This window comes from Trachypithecus francoisi, unplaced genomic scaffold, assembly GCF_009764315.1.
Source record: "Trachypithecus francoisi isolate TF-2019V2 unplaced genomic scaffold, Tfra_2.0 Lachesis_group1, whole genome shotgun sequence".
NCBI classification, from domain to species: Eukaryota; Metazoa; Chordata; class Mammalia; order Primates; family Cercopithecidae; genus Trachypithecus; species Trachypithecus francoisi.
The window spans coordinates 14643393-14663639 of record NW_022681454.1 but is presented as its reverse complement, the minus strand read 5'-3'; the positions used below and the strand labels follow the sequence as shown (position 1 = coordinate 14663639).

Sequence of the window (20247 nt, the reverse complement as noted above, 5' to 3'; positions counted from 1 at the left end):
AGCTGTCAAACCAGTTCTGGACCACTTACATGTTGTATATGTAAGTTTAGTAGCCAGCTTCAAAGATAGCCCTCAATTAATCCCTGCGTTTATTAGGTACACTGTTGTGTAAGTAATCCCCTCCCACACTGTACTGGGGTTGTTCTGTACCACCAATAACATAGGCATGAATGATGGGATGTCTCTTCTGAGATTACATTATAAAAGATTGACTTATCTTGGGTTTGAAATCACTTGCTCTCTCTCTTTCTTGGCCCTCACCTTGAGGAAAGCAAGCTACCATATTATAAGTAACCCTATAGAGAGTACCATGTGGTGAGGACCTGTGGTCCTTATTTTAATAGAATCACCCACTAAGCCACTCTGTAATTCCTGATTCTCAAAAACTGAAATAATAAAGCCATTTAAGTTTTAAAGGGTGCTTAAGCCATTCAAGTTTTGGGTTAATCTGTTATGCAACAACAAGTAACTAACACATGAGAAAAAGGAAAAAAAAGACCCTATCTTGTTTAAGGCACTGTTATTTTCTATTTCCTGTCACTTGCAACTAAATGTAACAAGTCCCTTCTCCAGTTAATTTGTAGAATTAACCTAAAGAAACAGCTTTGAAATACTATTCCTAAGGTTCCCAAACACTGAGAATTGGCAGAGACCATCATGTCCAATCTGCTCATTTTACAGATAAAAGTAATAGCTAACATTTAGTGCTTCCTATGCCAGGCTCTGCTAAATTCCATAAAACAGTTAATTCTCGGGATACTTTGTGAGGTAGAAACTCACTATCCCTTTACAGATGAGGATACTGGTTCCACACTCCAACCCAATTTTGCTTTACTGTCTCTTCACTGTAAAAGAACACTTTTAAAACAGTGCAATTATAAACACATGCCAAAGTTTTGTTACAACCCCGCACACAGGGGAAACACCTATAGTAGTCCAAAGAATCACCCTGGTAGAGACATTTTAGGGAAAGTGAATGGAACTAATCACAGTTAAATCGGTTACACAAATAAAATAATGATTCATTAAAGGTTACCTCTTTTTTTTTGAAACGGAGTCTTGCTCTGTCACTCAGGCTAGAGTGCAGTGGCTTGATCTAGGCTCACTGCAACCTCCTCCTCTCAGGTTCAAGTGATTCTCCTGCCTCAGCCTTTCCAGTAGCTGGTACTACAGGTGTGTGCCACCACCATGCCTGGCTAATTTTTGTATTTTTAGTAGAGATGGAGTTTCGCCATGTTGCCCAGGTTAGTCTCAAACTCCTGACCTGAAGTGACCCACCCACCTCGGCCTCCCAGAAAATGTTGGGATTACAGGCGTGAGCCACCGTGCTGGGCCACCTAACTCTTCACTGACTTATCTGGATGACTGGTGACTGATCTCCCATAAAAAGTCAGCCTGAGAGAGTCCTTTTTACACGTGTTGTAGATTAATTAATATGTATTCATAATTTAGCACCTTTTATCACTCAAAAGTGTCCCAGACCAAGTCTGCACAGTTGAGGAAATGAAGGTTCCAGAATGGCCAAGTGATTTGTCCTAGATCTTGTGGGTAGGTAGTGAGAACTGGGATTAGAGTTCAAATCAATGTTTTATGTATTAGCCAGGCTATTAGTCAGTGAACACAAATGAGATGTATACATGACATCTCTATTTTTAGGTAGCTCTCAGCATTTTAAAAACTCTCAGAGTTTTTAAAACAATATCAGAGGCTGGGTGTGGCAGCTCATGCCTATAATCCCAGTGCTTTGGGAGGCCAGGTGGCAGGATTGCTTGAGGCTAGGAGTTCAAGATCAGCCTGGGCAACATTATGAGACCGCACCTCTACAAAAAAAAAAAAAAAAAAAAAAATTAGCCTGGTGTGGTGGCACATGCCTGTAGTCTTAGCTATTCTGGAGCTGAGAAAAGAGGATCATTTGAGCCTAGGAGTTTGAGGCTGCAGTAAGCTATGATTGTGCCACTGCACTCTAGCCTGGGTGACAGACTGAAACCCTCCTAAAAAAGAAAAAAAAAAAAAAGTCAAAGGTAGGGAGGAAGGAAACAGAACTGATACTTTCCTAATACTTTTTTTTCCTCTCTGTAGGCAGGGATTAAGCAATTGCCTGCCAGATTTCATCATTACAATGAATGTAACTCTGACACTTTACAGGAAACTTATCATTTCTTTCCATTCCAGAAACTTGTGATACTTTCTCACTACATGGTGCAAACAGCTGAGTCAAGTTGTCCTTGAGAGTAGCCACCTTTCCCTCAGGTCATACACATGGAACCATTCTTTCTCCCTACAACTCAGCCCATAATAGAGCCTTTGACTGAAAATCAAGATTTTGGTGTTCACTTGGCAATATTTACTAAGAGGTAAATGACACAAGGTAGGTGACACAAAGGTATATTTGGGAAATGGAAGGCTCGTCTCTGAAAATTTTGCAAGGAAACTTTATGGACCACTATACACATTATATCTCCAGATTTAAAATGAAAGAAACTATGGTTTTAGCATTATTTAAACTTCTCTTCAAAAGGAGATCTAAGGCATGGGACTACTCTATATTTGGACAGTTAACGTAGTTTGTGGTGCAGCTCACATTCTCCTGGTAGAAGGAATTGGAAATCTGAGTAAAGAGGTTCCCAGAGCTGAATCTCACCCAGTACCCAGTTTAGGAATCAAGTTTTGCTTATGAGGTCAAAATGAGAACCCTTTAAAGGAGGGTAACAATTGTTGAAAGTAAGAAGGACGTTAAATACAGCTTGTTTGGGTTAGTTTTCCTTAAAAACCATATATGTATATTACTGAATAATAGTATTTTGGTTTGTAAAAACTTCTTGAATTTGAATTATTCATGCAGCAAGACATATTTTATGCTTGCTATGTATGCCTACTAGTTCAGGGAATGTAGATAAGCATTATTACATAATGTCAGGTACTTAAAATGGCTAAGAAATTATTTTACTGGATACCTTTTCATTTATGACATTCTTCTGACTTTTTGTCATTAAATATATTTAGTTAAAGCACAGGAGGGACTGGAATTAATGAGGAAGAAACATTGATCACTGCAGCTCATTCAGGATGGGGTGGATAGTATGAAACTTTGAATCTAAAAGCTGAGAGATTTCCAAGAACAGTAATCTGGATTTATTCAACTTTATATCTCAAGCTCCTGCTGTATAGTGGGTGTCCAATTTAATGCTGAATATGAGAAAAATAAGTCTCTGGAGTCCCAGATAGATAATTTTTCTGAATATTTAATGCTGAGCTTAAGGGCCACTTCCACCAGAAAGCCCTCTGTCACTATCTAGAAAGTTGATTAAGACCATCCTATATGTGCCCATCTTAGTCCGTTTTCTGTTGCTTATAACAGAATACCTGAAACTGGGTAATTTATAAAGAAAAAGAATTTATTTCTTACAGCGTGGGGCTGAGAAGTCCATGGTCGAGGGGCTGCATCTGATGAGGGCCTTCTTTCTGGTGGTGACTCTGCAGAGTCCCAAGGCAGTGTAGGACATCACATGGCGAAGGACTGAGCATGCTGGCACAGGTCTTTCTTCCTCTTGTAAAGCCACCAGTCACACTCCTATGATAACCCATGAGTCCTTTAATCCATTAATGAATTAAGCCATTCATGAGGGCAGAACTTTCATGACCCAATCACCCCTTAAAGTCCCCACTTCTTAATACTGCCTTATTGGGGATTAAGTTTCAGCCTGAGTTTTGGAAAGGACAAACATTCAAACCACAGCAATTCCTAAATCATCTTAGCTGACTGCAGCAGTTGTTGACTGACTATTTTAATGGACAGTAAGGATCAACTCTGGTACTGAGAGAGGACTATGATTCCAGCTGGGTCAAAATGGAAACATTGTTTCATTGCTTATTTTCACAACTAATCCGCTATTGGGGAAAGTGCTGTGTCACATACTCAAATAAATGGAGTTAAATGCCTTAGAATTGACCTTCCCTGGCCAGTAACTCTTTCCAGGGTTCCCAAATTAGGCTTGGAAACTACTATAGAAGAGGCCTATTGATAACAGAAGAAGTTATATTTTTAGGTTGCCAGAGAGAGAGTAAGAGTAGGTAAGAGAAATGACCAATTCTACCAGTCATTCTACAATGTGGGTTTTCACTGCTCTGTTCACATGCCTTATTCAGACTTCTTGTGGTGGTCAATTGCTAGATGGTCTGTTGGAATTATCTGCTGTCATATATCCAAAGAGGTCTCAAAGAGAGGTAAAATGACAACCTTAGCCTTTATAAACGTTCCAATCTGCTGTAGTTGCAGTAACCTGTGGTAATGATGCTACATTGATCAATGACCTCTCTAGAGCTAAAGTTCAGTATAAGTCAGTCATTTATTTTGGATATATCAGGTGATTAATTGCTACATCATTCAGCATATGGAGCTAATGTTAACAGCTTTCCATGGGAAAAATTACAGGGCTTATTTTTAAAATCACTTTCTTTCTTTTTGTCATCTAAAATAAATTCCTTGAAATGGCCAGTGTCCAAAGTGGCTGCTATTACTTTTCAGCTGACTATAGAGCTTCAAATCTGGGTGACAGTGAAACTGTGTGGATGGGCTTTTTTTGTTGTTGTTGCCAAATACCTTTTTAATGTGTTTGGTTCTAGAGATGGATACACTAGTGAACAGCACAAACACAAACAGTTGATTGGAGAAGACAACATAGCATATTAAACGTTAGTAAAAATGAGGAAATTACACAGTGCTATGAACTATCCTCATTCTTTTTTCCAACAAGTATTTACTGCATACTCACTTTATGACAGACATCATTCTAAGTGCTGAGGATAAAACAAAGTGCATGTTCTCATGGAGTTCATTTCTCTATATAACTGGTTAACCTGAGGTCTGATTTTTCATTCCAAGATAGCTGGAGTGAAAGATTAGCATGAGATAAAGAAATAGAGGGTAAATAAGAAAATGCTGTCTGCGGGTTATTAAAAAATATAGAGGCAAAGTTCTGGGGAAAGAACAGAGAAAGAGCGAGAAACGGTGAAAGGGAGAAGGAGGAAGAGAGAAATGAGTCAATATCTTTATGAAGGACTTTATTATTCTATTAAGCATTATTTCTGCTTCTTAAGACACACTGTGTATAAGCCATCTCTGTATCCCAGCTAATGCAATGCCTGTGGGGGTATTGTCAAATCCAGATTTATATGACCAGATTTTTCACTTACTAATTTCTGGGACCCTAGACAATGACTAGAACGTCTTGAAGACCTAATTTCCTGCAGCACTACCTCATAGAGTTGCTTTTAAAAAGTATTAATAGCTTACAGACGGTACTATTGTAAGTGCTTCAAATATATAAACTCAATGCTCATAAAGATTCTGAAGTAGGTATCACTAGCCTCATTTCATGTAAGAACAAACTGAGGCACAAAGAGGTCATATAGCTTGTTAATGATTGTATAGCTAGTGTCTGGCGAAACCAGGAATCTTAACTTCATCTCCAGAGTCTGTGGTTTAACCACTGTTTACACTGTCTAGAATAGCATATAGTAAGATAAGATTAGAACTAAATAGGGTGCATTCCACTGCAAAGTTCTTTCTCACCTCCTTCTACTCCATTATTTGTTTAATATTTACTGATCCCCATGTTGTCTTGCAACTGTGATAGATAACAGAGAACAAGGGTGAACACAGCATATCTGGTTCTTGCCCTCCTGGAGGTTCTGGCCATTAAGCAAATAACAATTCCTCCCAAGGTTCTCAGGCTTCCCTGTATTCTCCTGTTTCTCTAACTGCCTAGCAGTACTCCAGCCAACCAATCTAAGACTGACAAGCGTCAGCAGAGAACAGGGTCTCCAGGAGGTCTGTGGCGAGGGCCAGTCTATTTATGGGGAAGAGACAGACATTTCCCTGGCTTAGTGATCTTGTTTTCTCTCCGAACCTCCGCTTAAAATGGCGGGATTTGTACCAAGGTTCTTTACCGCACTAACCTTCTATTATTCACCCTTCTCCCCACCCCCAAGGCCCGTCGGGCCTATCCCTGACCGTTCCAGCACTTGAGGTGCATTTCCGCACCTGGATCCCCAGATACTGTTTTTCCCCGCGTTGAGACTTCCGAATTCCACCAGGTCTCTCCCTCGCGGTCTCTGCCCCACCCCTCGCACCCAGGCCCCGCGCCCGCGGTGGGCTGCCGCCCGGGACCGAAACTCTCAGAGCCCGCAGCCCTGGTTCACCAACCGCTGGGCAGGAGCCAGGCCCGACCTTTGACTGGCGGGCGGGGTGGTCTGCACTTGGCCCCAGAAAAAGTCTGGCACGGGCCAATCGCAGGGAGGCAAAGGGTAGCTCTGGAAGTCCCGGCCAGACGCATTGGTCACCCAGGCCAAGCAGGCGTCGGGGCCTGGGCACAGGCAGAGCTCGCGGCCCCGACTGCGGCCATTGTGCTTGGCTGCCTCTCCTCAAGGCCTGGTGGGCTGGGCAGAAATGGGAGAAGCGCCGAGAGCGCCACTGAAACGACTTTCCCCTACTCTCAGATACTGTGCTTTCATGTAGTGAAAGAGACAGGGGAAAGGTTTGGGTTCTTTCTGCTGCATAGGAAGAGGACAAGAAACGAAAAGAATCGGGGCGGGAGGCAGAAGCCGCGAGCCTCTGCGCGCGGTCACGTGGTCCGCTGGGACCGCATGGCGGCGGCCTGCGCGCCCCCGCGTCCCCGCGGGCCAGGCTGACCGGGCGCGCGCGCCGACGGGGCGGGCGCATGCGCAAGGGGGCGCGCCGCCTCTGCCCCGCGGCGAGGGTGTCTATGGAGAGGCGGCGGCCGCGGCTGCTGAGGCGGAGGCTGAGGCAGTGGCGATGGCGCCCTTCCCTGAAGAAGTGGACGTCTTCACCGCCCCACACTGGCGGATGAAGCAGCTGGTGGGGCTCTACTGCGACAAGGTAACGGAGCGCCGAGCCTCCTGCTGTGGGCGGTGCGGGCGGCGATGGGGAGCTGGCTGGGTTACTGGGGCGGCCTGGCCTGTGCCGCGCCCGCAGCCCCGTGCCGTCGCCGCACGAGTAGCCGCCTGCGCAGCTGTCAGCGCCGCCCGTTCCCGCAGCCTCCCCGCCCGCTGCGGGGCCCTCGCAGAGCCGGGCTCCCCGCCTGGCCGCCGCCTCGGACATGCTCTCGGGGCGGGCGGTGTCCCCTGCTGAGGGCCTGGCGCCTGAGGAGGGGCGCTGCCGGGGTCACTGGCCGCCCTCGCGCCGGCCCCACCGCCGCCCTGGGCTTCCCGCTGCTGCCTCTAAGGAGAGCGGCCCTACCTCCCCGAAGCCCTGGGTGTCCCGGCCGGCCACCTGCGGTGGACTCCCATCCGCACCGAGCAGTTGTTCCCGTTCTCCGTCACTCCCCTGAGCCTGTTCGGGGCTCTCCGTGCAGACACCCACCCATCCTCTGAACCTCTCGCTGGCTTCCTGGCTGGAACTGCAGCGTCTCCCAGCTACCGGGTTCCTTTTACCCCCAGCTTTTTTCACTGGTTTGATTTGGGGGAAAAGCCAAGTTTAGAACTGAAGAACCTTCACTCTTCATATGTCGTTATCGTTTTCTTTGCGACTTTTATTGTCTTGACCACTTACTAGATGTAGATTTTGTTATAAGACAGCAATTCTTGGAATTCTTTACATAAGCTCGAATAAAGGGGGCCTCGGGAAAAGTTGGTTTAACTGTGAGAACCATTTTGGGCTCATGGTGCAGCATAAGCTGAAGAGGCACTTTTGTGGAGATGGTTCAGGGCCCTTTGCTAATGATTTTAAAACAATATTTAACATTCCACATATTTGTCAGTTTATGTTGGGGAAAGTCACATGGATATCTGCAAACCTCAGGCAGTCCCGTTTCTTGTGGAAATGATCCAACTACATAAAGCATTCAGATGACTACTGTTTAAGCATAGAAATCAACTTTTAGGAATTCTCAGAAATCGCATAGCATTATGCAGAACCATTGTCTACAGAAAAGAGGGGTGTTTCATAGTTCAGCCAGGCGATTGGAGAATGCCCAGGGTGTTCACTGCTAGGCCACACTCAAGACCAGCAATTTAAAGCAGTGACGTTGAATTTCAAATCTTAGCACTCCATCTTCTCCCTCCCTCCATTCTGAAAATTTAGAAATACGCTAGTTCACACGTAGTTGGAAACACCAGGACTGTCTAGGACAGTGGTTTGCAACCTCGGATGCTTATTAGCCTTAACCTAAAAACTGTTAGAAATCCTGATGTTTATGTGACTAAAATTAGGATTTCACCCAGACATCAGGTATAGATGATTAAAGCTCTCCAGTTGAGTGCAGTGTGCAGCTGAGGGTGAGAACCACTTATCTAGGAGAAGCATGAGGAATGGTTAAGCCATTAATCGAAAGGGTATATCCCTGAATTTTTTAGTTAGCAGTATTGTTGTGTTTTTGAATTTGGTTCATTCAGACACCATTCTTTAATAGCAGGAAAGAAAAAAATTGGTCTCAAAAATCGAAAGTGGAAGTTGAGACTGACAGAATCCAAGTTTTCTCTCCAGTTTAAACTGTGGAGAGGTAGCCTAGGATCAACTGAAATTATATGGAGAATTTTGTGCATGTGCCCATTTTCCTAGGGGGTTTGTAGCTTTCATCGATTTCCAGATGATTGTGACCTCCCAAAATAAAGAATCACAATTTAATTTACTTGCAGACTAGGCTAACCAGTCTTATTTTAAAATTGTCAACAAGTTAGTCACTCTTTTTCTGTGTCTCTTCCTGGTGGTTGAGAATATTTGAAAAAATTTTGAAAATGCAGTTGCTGTTTTACAAAATATCTGAGTCAAGTAAGATTCTTTTCAGTAATGTTCCTATTTGCATAACTAGTTTAATAAAGCATTTTCAATTTGACATAGTGTAAGTCAAAATTATTACTAATTCTGAATTGATTAGATATAGTTAATGAGATTGTTCTATATGTTTATGAAGAAGATTAAAAGTCCAATTTTCTGAAATGAGACTGAGGCAATTAGGGAAAAAAAAAACTGCATAGGAATTTTACATCCAGATTTCTTCTTGATACTGATAGCCAATGGAAATCTCTCTTAGGATGTCCTTTGGGAGCTAGAGTGGAAAATAATTATTTTGTAATGGCTCAGTAATATTAAAGGAATTAAAGGAAGAGTACTTTGTTTTTATTCATTTATCATCTCACCTTTTGCCATTATCCTTTGGTTGTATAGACCAAGGATATCCCACCGAACACAGTTTACAATAAAACTATACAAAATGAGAACTAGTTTTTATGCTCAAACTAAAAAGGTATAAAATAGTTATTTCACTGTACTGTAGTCCAAATTTGGGCTCTGAATGCCCAGTTATTATAAAGAAGTCAGTTACTATTTTCAGTACTGAACTTCTCAAGTACAATGTATTTTAGAAGCATCCATTTATTTACTAGGATCAAGTAAACCACTTATATGCTTAAACTAGTTAGTATAATGTATTCCAAAGTTGTCTTAGTCTACTTATTTTTTAGGTAGAAAGTTGAATAGGATGAGAAAATAAAACAAATTTTCAAAAGCTGATAGATGTATGTCTTAGACCATTTTAAATATTGCTGTCTAATACCTGATTTAATACTTTGCCCATAGATTTCTTTTTACATTTGTAAAAAGTTTTATGGAAAGGTTTTTCACCTTTGTTATCCAGACAACAGTGCTTTGAGTTATGTAAAGACAAAGTATTTATGTTTTATTTATGTTTTAATCTAGGCTTACAGGCCTAGATTAGCTAGGCCAAGGTTACATAAGCAGCTAGTGGTAGATCTGGATGGAAACCCAAGTCATTGTTAGGATTCCTAGTTTAATTTTCTTTATATTAAACCATAGTAGTTTATTTTTTGGGGAACAATCTGCTAAGAAATCTGCTAATTCACTGACCTTTCAAACTGGGATGATGTTAGTAAATATTTATATTGAATGACATCCTTTTTCCATTTTACTTCAATTTATCAGTCTTTTCTCCAGTTCTCTAAGATTAACACCATTAATTCTGTCAGTGAGCATTGGAGTTTCTACCGTCTACTCTGTAGTAGCTTGTACTACAGAAAGATGTTGGCAATGTGACGTGGTCTCTACTCTCAAAAACATCTATGCTAGGATGGAAGTCCAAATATGGTATAGTGGGAGCAAAGGGAGTTATATGGTCAGTTCCACATTAAAGTGTCAGGAGTGGTCTCTTTGAATTGATTTCTGAGAGAAGAGTAGGCTGTGGTTGTAAGGATGTGGTTAGTTCAGAGATTCCCAGGCTTATATATAAACCAGTTATTAAAAACTCAAGTAATGGAAACCTTAAGGCGTGCCCAGATTTTTCAGGTAACGGTATTAAAAGTGCTGTTTACTTTTATTTATTTATTTATTTATTTATTTTTTATTTTTTTTTTGAGACAGAGTCTCGCTCTGTCGCCCAGGCTGGAGTGCACTGGCCGGATCTCAGCTCACTGCAAGCTCCGCCTCCCAGGTTCCCGCCATTCTCCTGCCTCAGCCTCCCAAATAGCTGGGACTACAGGCGCCCGCAACCTCGCCTGGCTAGTTTTTTTTTTGTATTGTTAGTAGAGACGGTGTTTCACCATGTTAGCCAGGATGGTCTCGATCTCCTGACCTTGTGATCCGCCCGTCTCGGCCTCCCAAAGTGCTGGGATTACAGGCTTGAGCCACCGCGCCCAGCCTTATACATTTATTTATACATATAGGACATTTTGTCAGCCAAAACTCTTAAGTGGGAAGAAGCGTAGAGTAATTTGGATATATTCTTTTTTTAAAAAATGAGTGAGTATAACTTTATGGTCAGTTTTCCTTCCCCACCCCCCGGCCCCCCACCCATTTTTCTGCATACCTGTAACAATTTATTGACTGGCATTTGAGAAGATTGGCTTAGTGGAGAAAATATTGAATTGAGAGCTGTGGAAGAAGTAAAAGGGAATTTAATGAGTTCTTACTACATGTCTACATTGTTTCTTTTAATCTTCACAAGAACTACGTAAGACAAATATTATCCTTCATTTAAAGTTGAGGAAACAGCCTTAATGGTTAAGTAACTTACCCAACTCATTAAACTAGTAATTAGTAGAGCCTCAATTTTAATCTTAGGATTTTTTTTTCCCCTTCAGAAGCCCATGGGTTTTGCATTACCTTACTAGTTCGGCTACTTATTGGGAGCTCTATGATTTTATGCAGAACAGTTTACCTGTGGGTCATTTTTTCCATCTGCAAATTTGATCAGATACTTACTAAGGTTTCTTCACTGAGTATGAGTCTCCCTTGATTAAATTAAAGCATTGTCTGAGTGAGTAGACAAAGTAAAAATGTATTTGGGTGAATAATATTGGTGTTTTTGTTATGCCATTTTCTTATCTATTTTTGAATGTGCTGTATTGTCTTTAAGTGACATACCACTTTTGAGAATCAGTTTGAAACCAGGCTGTAATACTTGATTTATCACTGTAGAATGTCTGAGACAGAAAGTCAGTTATAGGTTGGGTGCAGTGGCTCATGCCTGTATCCCAGCACTTTGGGAGGCCAGGGCAGGTGGATCATGAAGTCAGGAGTTCAAGACCAGCCTGGCCAGAATGGTGAAACCTCGTCTCCACAAAAAATACAAAAATTAGCCGGGCGTGGTGGCGGGGTCCTGTAATCCCAGCCACACGGGAGGCTAAGACAGAATTGCTGGAATCCAGGAGGCAGAGATTGCAGCGGGCTGAGATTATGCCATTGCAATCCAACCTGGGCGACAGAGCAAGACGCTGTCTCAAAAAAAAAAAAAAAAAAAAAAGAAAGTCAGTTACAAATCCTTTTAAAATGTGGAAGATACCATGTTACTATTTGTTAATTATGTGTGTCCTTTTATATATATAAGTTCTTTGTTGAATTTGTGAGGCATCAGAGTATATAACTTTATAGGTCATAGGAACCTTTATATTTTACTGTAGAAGAGTGCTCTTCAAAATGTGACCTGTGACCTATTATAGGTCATAAATTTCTTTTGTGGGTCAGGAACAGCATTAAAAATTTAAATGGAAAAGTAAGTATTAGAGTACATCACAGATTAGAGAGGGAAATACTGTTCCCTGAAATTTGAGTGTTTGTGATGGGTGTGAATCTGGATTGCACTATATTTCATACTAAAGGTCATGGTTAACAGTGTTTGAAAAACAGTTTTCTAGAGCTACATTTCTTAACCAAAGCACTGTTGACGTTTTGAGATAGATGCGTCTTTTTTATGGGGGCTGTCCTGTGCGTTGTAGGCTGTTTAGCCACATCCTTGACTTTTATCCACTAGGTGTCAGTAGTACGTTTCCAGTGGTGACAACCAAAACTGCCTCCAGATTTTGCCTTTTATCTCTGGGGGATGGGTAGGGGGGTGGCAAAATTACTGCCTTGGTGAGAACTGTTGCTTTGGAGCAAATGTTCTAACAATTTACTCTCTTGGATCTGAAAAGATAGCTTTATTAATGGGACTAACATTGTATCTGTAGAAAAGTCATAGATGTTAGAGTTTTAGGGGGGACTTGGTCTTGGTTTTGTTGTTTACTAGTTGTATGATGTGGGGTAAATTTTTTTCCTGAGCCTGTTTGTTAGACTGTAAAATGAGGATTTTAATACCTACTCTTTAGATTGTTTTAATAATTAAATATATAACAACACTAGGGTAATTTCCCACACATCTTTGGCTTCAGTATGTCCCAGAAATTATTAGTGTCCAGATTTTTTTCCTCTATAAAGTCTATATGTGAAGGCAAACAATTTTAAAAACTATTCATATAAACAGATGTCAAAAAAGTTAAATTGTTTATATTCTGTTATAGTCTGGTTCTTTTTTTTTTTTTTGAGACGTAGTCTCGCCCTGTCTCCAGGCTGGAGTGTGGTGGTGTGATCTTGGCTCACTGCAACCTCTGCCTCCCAGGTTCAAGCCATTCTTCTGTCTCAGCCTCTCGAGTACCTGGGACTACAGGCGTGTGCCACCATGCCCAGCTAATTTTTGTAGTTTTAGTAGAGATTAGTAGAGATGAGGTTTCACCATGTTGGCCTAGATCTCTTGACCTCGTGATCCACACGCCTTGGCTTTCCAAAGTGCTGGGATTATAGGTGTTAACCACAGTGCCGGCCCTGGTTATTCTTTTAACTGCTAAATTTACTAACTTTAGGTACCAGGTTAAAAACATTTGCACTTTTCATGTGGAGAAAAACTGAGTTGGGTAATATCTTTAAGGACTTTTCTATCTGTTCTTTTTTTTTTTTTTTGGCTTTGTTTTCACTTCATCAAATCAGCAAACATGTTGAGGATTTAATGTAGATAAAAATCTTATTTCCTCAACCTGTTGTACAAAATATTTTATATTCTCCACCAATAATTTAACTTGATCTGTTAATTTGATTGTTTTTTCCCAGCTTTATTGAGGTATAATTGACAAATAAAAATTGTATATATTCAAGGTGTACAATGTGATGGTTTGATATACATGTACATCGTATAATGATTACCAAAATCAAATTAACACATCCATCACCACAAATAATTACCCTTTGTATGGGAGTGGTAAGGACACAGAAGATGTACTCTCAGCAAATTTCAAGTACATGATACAGTATTATTAGCTATAGTCATTGTACTGTACCTTATATCCCCAGAATATACTCATCTTAGAACTGAAAGTTAATGTTTTTTGTTCGGCATCCCCCATTTTCTCCATCCCCTGCTCCCTGACAACCACCTTTCATACTCTCTGCTTCTATGAGTTCTACTTTAGATTCTATATATAGTGAGATCATACATTATTTATCTCTCTGTATCTGGCTTATTTCACTTAGCTGTTTTCCAGGTTCATCTATGTTGTTGCAAATGACAGGATTTCCTTTTTTATGACTGAATAATATTTTGTTATATGTATCACATTTTCTTTACCCATTTGTGGTCAAGCACTCCGGTTGGCTCCATATCTTGGCTATTATGAATAATACTGCATTGAACATGGGAGTGCAGATATCTCTTAGAGATCCTAATTTTATTTACTTTGAACATATACTCAGGAATGGGATTGCTGGAACTTATGAAAATTACATTTTTGATTTTTTGAGGAATTTCCATACTGTTTTCCATAATGGCTATACCAATTTCTTTCTAATGATATTTTATTTTAGTCTGAATACAGAATTAATAACAGAAAAGTCTACTAAGTAAGGCTTGCAGATGCCTAGGTAGTGTTTATATTCTGTGTTCTTTATATTAACTTATTAAATTATCACAGGTAGCCAGGTGCAGTGGCTTGTGCCTATAATCTCAGCAACTCAGGATGCTGAGCCAGGAGGATCACTTAAAGCCAGGACTTCAAGACCAGCTTGGGCAACATAGTGAGACTCCATCTCTAAAAAATAAAAAAGTAACTGGGTGTGGTGCACACCACACCTGTAGTTCCAGCTTTTCGGGAGGCTGAGGCCAGCAGGAGGATCACTTGAGCCCAGGAGTTTGAGGTTGCAGTGAGTTATGATCATACCACTGCACTGCAGCCTGGGCAACAGAGCAAGACCCTGTCTCAAAAAAATTCTCACAAGAACTCTGTGAGGTAGTTAATATTATTAGCCCTGTTTTACAGATGAAGAAACTAAGGTACAAAGAAATGTAATGACTTGCTGGCAGAATGGATTTACACCTAGGCAATCTTGCCCCAGAGTCAGTGCTTTTAACTACTGTGCTAGATTAGCTGCATATAGATTCTATATATAATTTAGAATCTCTTTATATAGTTACCATAGTTAATTTGGCTGTCAGTTTGTGGCATGAAACTAATCTTTACCTTAATGTGTTATTAGATCTAAAAGAATTTCTAATAGTCTAATGAGAATATATGCAAAATTCCCTGTATGTCTTTTAAGATATTGTTTTTCTTAACTCATGTTAGGGCCTTACAGTCTTCCTTTGATATCCTCCTATTTTGTGGGAGATTGTTTTCAGGACACCCATGGATACCAAACTCCATGGATGCTCAAGTCCCTTATATAAAATAACATAGTACTTGCATGTAACTTACACATGTCTTCCCGTATGCTTTAAATCATTTTTAGATTACTTATAATACATAATACAGTGAAAATCCTATGTAATATAGTTGTTATATTGTTTTTTATTGTTATTTTTACTTTTTTTTTTTTCAATATTTTCTTTTCTCTTTTTTTTTTTGAGAAGGAGTCTTGCTTTGCCTGGGCCGGAGTGCAGTGGCATAATCTCGGCTCACTGCAACCTCTGCCTCCTGGGTTCAAGTGATTCTCCTGTCTCAGCCTCCTGAGTAGCTGGGACTACAGGCATACATCACTACTCCCTGCTAATTTTTGTGTTTTTAGTAGAAACAGGGTTTTACCATGTTGGTCAGGCTGGTCTCGGACTCCTGACCTCAGGAAATCCACTCACCTCAGCCTCTGAAAGTGCTGGGATTACAGGTGTGAGATACCATGCCCAGCCTTTTTCAATCCACAGTTGGTTGAACCTGTGGTTTCTGTATCCCCATGGAGGCTGACTGTGTTTACTTTTTGCCATTAAAAAAATAATATCTAGTGTTAATGGTTTCTTTTGATTTGTGTCCTGCTTCTACTAAGGCTATTTTTAAGTTTGCTTTTTTTTCCCCCAAAAAATGATACATGATAATATTTGCAGAGATTAGCCACTAATGGATTTTATTGTAATCTTGTGGGGCATTTCTTATGATTTAAAAAAAATCTATAATATATATTTAACCAAATCTGTCTTACCTGTGTTTTTTTGTGTGGCTTAAGAGCCAAGCATCACTTTTACATTTTTAAATAGTTGGAAAAAATCAAAAGAAGAGTAGTATTTTGTGACATGTGAAAAACATATAATTTGGAATTTCAGTGTTTACAAAGTTTTATGAAAATACAGCTACAGTCATTCATTTACATATTGTCTATGACTACTTTTGTGCTACAACTGCTGAGTTAAATAGTTGCTACAGACCACATGGCTTGCAAAAGTTAAAACATTTGTTATCTGTCCTTTTATAGAAAAGTTGCCAATTCTTGCTCTAGATGATTTACTTATGTATTGCAGTTAACTGTTCATTGTCTTATTTGCCTTCACTGTAATGGAAACTCCATAAAGGCAAGAAATCTTTGTTTTGTTCATTGATATATCCCAAGTACCAAAGAACAGTGCTTACCTCATAATAGCTACTCAGTAAATATTTGTATAGAGTAAAAAATACATGACTTTATAAAAAATGAATATTTAATTTTCAAAATGATAATAGATAATGTTTATTGAGTGCCAACAACCATGTGAAATACAGATGTTTTATTATACCCATTTAACATCAAGGTTAAACTAACACATTAACAAAAGTAGGCTGGGCGTGGTGGCTCCTGCCTGTAATCCAGCACTTTGGGAGGCCGAGGCGGTTGGATCATGCGGTCAGGAGTTCAAGACCAGCCTGGCCAAGATGGTTAAACCCTGTCTCTACTAAAAAATACAAAAATTAGCCAGTCGCGGTGGTGGGCACCTGTAATCCCAGCTACTTGGGAGGCTGAGGCAGGAGAATCGCTTGAACCCAGGAGGCGGAGTCTGCAGTGAGCCGAGAACGTACCACTGCATTCTAGCCTGGGCGACAGAGCAAGACTCCGTGTCTCAAAAAAAAAAAAAAAAGAAAAAGAAAAGTAACTTACCCAGAGTTACACAGTTAAATAATGGTAGAACCGGTATCCCATCCTAGAGAACCTGACTTTAGAACTGGTTCACTGTAAGTGATTCTTAAAATGCATAATCCACACTACCTTTTATAGAAGATAGTTAATTCTGTTATGTATAGTAGGAAAATTTTGTTTTAGGAGCTTGTATGTCATCTGTTTTGATGCTCTGTCATCAGACTGTCATTCCAGCTGATGACAGGCAATAAGACAGCTTAGATTATGTTCCATTTTAGGAATACTAGATACTTTAGAAAGCAAGTCTAGGAGGTATGGTGTTAGTAGCTTTTCCCTTTTCATCTATTTGTCTGTTGTATTTAACCAAATCAAGTTTCCCTCTTTAAAATTTCTGCCTGCCTGTATTTAGCATACATATAGAGTAATGAAATTTTAGGTTTAGAAGGGGTGTGGTTTAATCTCTTCTATTTAAAGAAACGATGATTTGTGCACGTATCGTTTTTCTGTATCACCAAGCCCTCCAGAATGCAAACCAACATCTTCCTGGCCTAGTGCACTTTTTATTATACTATTATAACTTGTTAATTTATGGATTTCCTTTATTTGTACTTTAACCAAGTGTAAGGGAAGTATCATGCTGTGTGCAAAAGTGAATAGGGATGTATTTGAATATTTTTTATTTGTGCATATTTGCATGTATTTATTACACTTTTCTTTTTAAATTTTTATTCAGCTTTCTAAAACCAATTTTTCCAACAACAACGATTTCCGTGCTCTTCTGCAGTCTTTGTATGCTACTTTCAAGGAGTTCAAAATGCATGAGCAGATTGAAAATGAATACATTATTGGTTTGCTTCAACAACGCAGCCAGACCATTTATAATGTACATTCTGACAATAAACTCTCTGAGATGCTTAGCCTCTTTGAAAAGGGACTGAAGAATGTTAAGGTAAGTTTGCAAAAATGGATATTTAACTGTCAAAACTTGTGCCATCTTCTGGTATGTCATTGGCAAAACTTGTCACTGTTTTATAGTAAATGATGTAATGTTAAAAAAAATTATTGCTGGGCGCGGTGGCTCACGCCTGTAATCCCAGCACTTTGGGAGGCCAAGGTGTGCAGATCACGAGGTCAGGAGATCGCGACCATCCTGGTTCCTGGCTAACATGGTGAAATCCCGTCTCTACTAAAAATGCAAAACATTAGCCGGGCATGGTGGTGGCAGGTGCCTGTAGTCCCAGCTACTCGGGAGGCTGAGGCAGGAGAATGGCGTGAACCCGGGAGGCGGAGCTTGCAATGAGCCAAGATTGCGCCACTGTACTCCAGCCTGAGCGATAGAGCGAGACTCCGTCTCAAAAAAAAAAAAAAAAAAAATATTTTGTCACTTGTTAAAGATGGCAAGGAAGACTATTTAAAAAGAACTACTGCAGTGGGGAGTTTGCAGTAGTGGAGAGAGAGATCAGGCCCAACATTGAATACAGTAAGGACAAGTAGGGATTTATATCCAAGTGGCAAAGTGGGAAGAGTGGGTGGAAAACTACTGAGGAAACATCAAGGCCAAGGGGATTCTTGCTAGACTAACTATAAAATTCTTGCTGAAGGCAGGAGGATAATAACATATTGAAGGATGAGTAGTTTCATCAGATGTAGAAAGTGATCAGATACTAAGACTGAGAGATTTTCACTAAACCAATTCAGCAGGAATTTTGCTAATACTGGACTAAGCAGGACAAGAACAGAGTATAAGGTCAGGCCTAAGTTGAGAAGAGGGCCCAGAGGAGCCTGATTCAGGTTTGATGAGAGTCTTCATCAGTTACCTCTTTATTACTGTTCAATAAAATTTTATAATGAATACTACTCACCAAGTCTTAAAGCTGTTTTTGTAAGTTGAAGTTTTAATTATAAAATTTTTACATTCTGTTAACATTTGCTGAATTATTAAAGGAAAGCTATCAATCCAGTTAATGGTGACCAAAGGTATAATTATTACTTAGAATGAATAAACACTTTAATTTTATAAATTGTACTTGTTTTAGAATTGAATGCCAGCCAGGTGCAGTGTGCAGTGGCTCACACCTGTAGTCCCAGCACTTTGGGAGGCCGAGGCTAGTGGATCACTTGAGGTCAGGAGTTCTAGACCAGCCTGGCCAACATAGTGAAAACCTTTCTCTCCTAAAAATATAAAAATTAGCCAGACATAGTGGCAGGTGCCTGTAATCCCAGCTGAGGCAGGAGAATTGCTTGAACCTGGGAGGTGGAGGGTGCAGTGAGCTAAAGATGTTACTGGGTATAGTTTAGGATAATGATGTAGAGAGACTTTCTTCTTAATTACATTTATATATTATAGGATTTTGAAATTTGATCTTAGTTTATTTCCCTTCTGGCTTGGTGAAGCATAAGCTTAAGTTACAACTCTTTTAAGCCACCATATACTCTTCACCTAGAGATTTATGTTCTGGAAAGGCTGTTCTGCACCTTAGGGAGGATGGATTAAAGATAAAAGACTAAAGGAGGAAGACCATTATTAAACATTATTCTAATAGTTTCTGGAAGAATACTCAGTAGCTACTTGGTGGGGAGGTGTGGGAGGTTTGGTAGGGGTAGGGTACTAGATAGTAATATTAATAGAAGGGAGATTTACTTTTTTATTGAATGTTCTTTTATATTCTTCAAATTTTGTATCATATTATGTATTGCCACACGAATACACCTTCAATAAGATCTGAACTAAAGTCATGACTAGTGGAAATAAAGGGGAGGGGATCAGACTTGAGAGTTATGTAGGAAATAAAATTGATAGAATGTAGCGATTTTACTTAAAGGGAGGAGGAAAGAAAAGAAAAGAAATAAAAATGAGGAGTCAGCCTGACTTTCTAGAGTATATAGAAGAGGGTCAGGAAATAAAAAAATTCATTCTTGACATATTAGGTTTGAACTGCTTGTGTATGCAGATGGGCATTTATTAATAGGAGGTGATAAAGATGGATTTCATGGTCAGAAGAGTGACCCAGTATGAAAAATCAAATTTAATAGTTATTATTAACATATAAGTAGGAATGGAAGCCATGTGGAAATGCTTAGGGAAAATGTGTAAAGTCATAAGAGAATAAGACATTGGATTGAATATTGGGAAGCAGTTGAATAAATTAGTTCTGGAAAAAGAGACCAGAGAGGACTTAACAGAGATGAAATATTTTCATATTTTAAGTTTTCATAGGCTGGACGTGGTGGCTCATCCCTGTAATTCTAGCACTTTGGGAGGCTGAGGCGTGCAGATCACTTGAGGTTAGGAGTTCGAGACCAGCCTGGCCAGCGTGATGAAACCCCATCTCTACTAAAAATACCAAAAAAATTAGCTGGGAGTTGTGCACCTGTAGTCCCAGCCACTCAGGAGGCTAGATGGGAGAATAGCTTGAACCTCAGGTTGCAGCAAACGGAGATTGCGCCACCGCATTCTAGCCTGGGCGACAGAGCAAGACTTGTCCCCCCAAAAAAGTTTTCATTATTTTGTTAATTTCCTACATGCTTTGAGCGGGCTGATACAGAAGTGGGAAAATGTAATTTTAGGTTATGAGGAAGAACTTTATAGTTCCTTAGAA

At 40.1% G+C, this 20247-nt stretch overlaps 1 protein-coding gene across 1 annotated transcript in view; it reads left to right on the top strand.

The window, feature by feature from the left end:
* The first annotated feature begins 6694 nt into the window (after window positions 1–6694).
* Window positions 6695–20247, top strand: part of FBXL5 (F-box and leucine rich repeat protein 5) — a 42064-nt gene continuing 28511 nt past the window's right edge. The window contains 2 exon segments of the mRNA XM_033213790.1: window positions 6695–6898; window positions 17382–17597. Coding sequence (XP_033069681.1) covers window positions 6815–6898; window positions 17382–17597 — 300 coding nt within the window. The 5' untranslated portion in view covers window positions 6695–6814.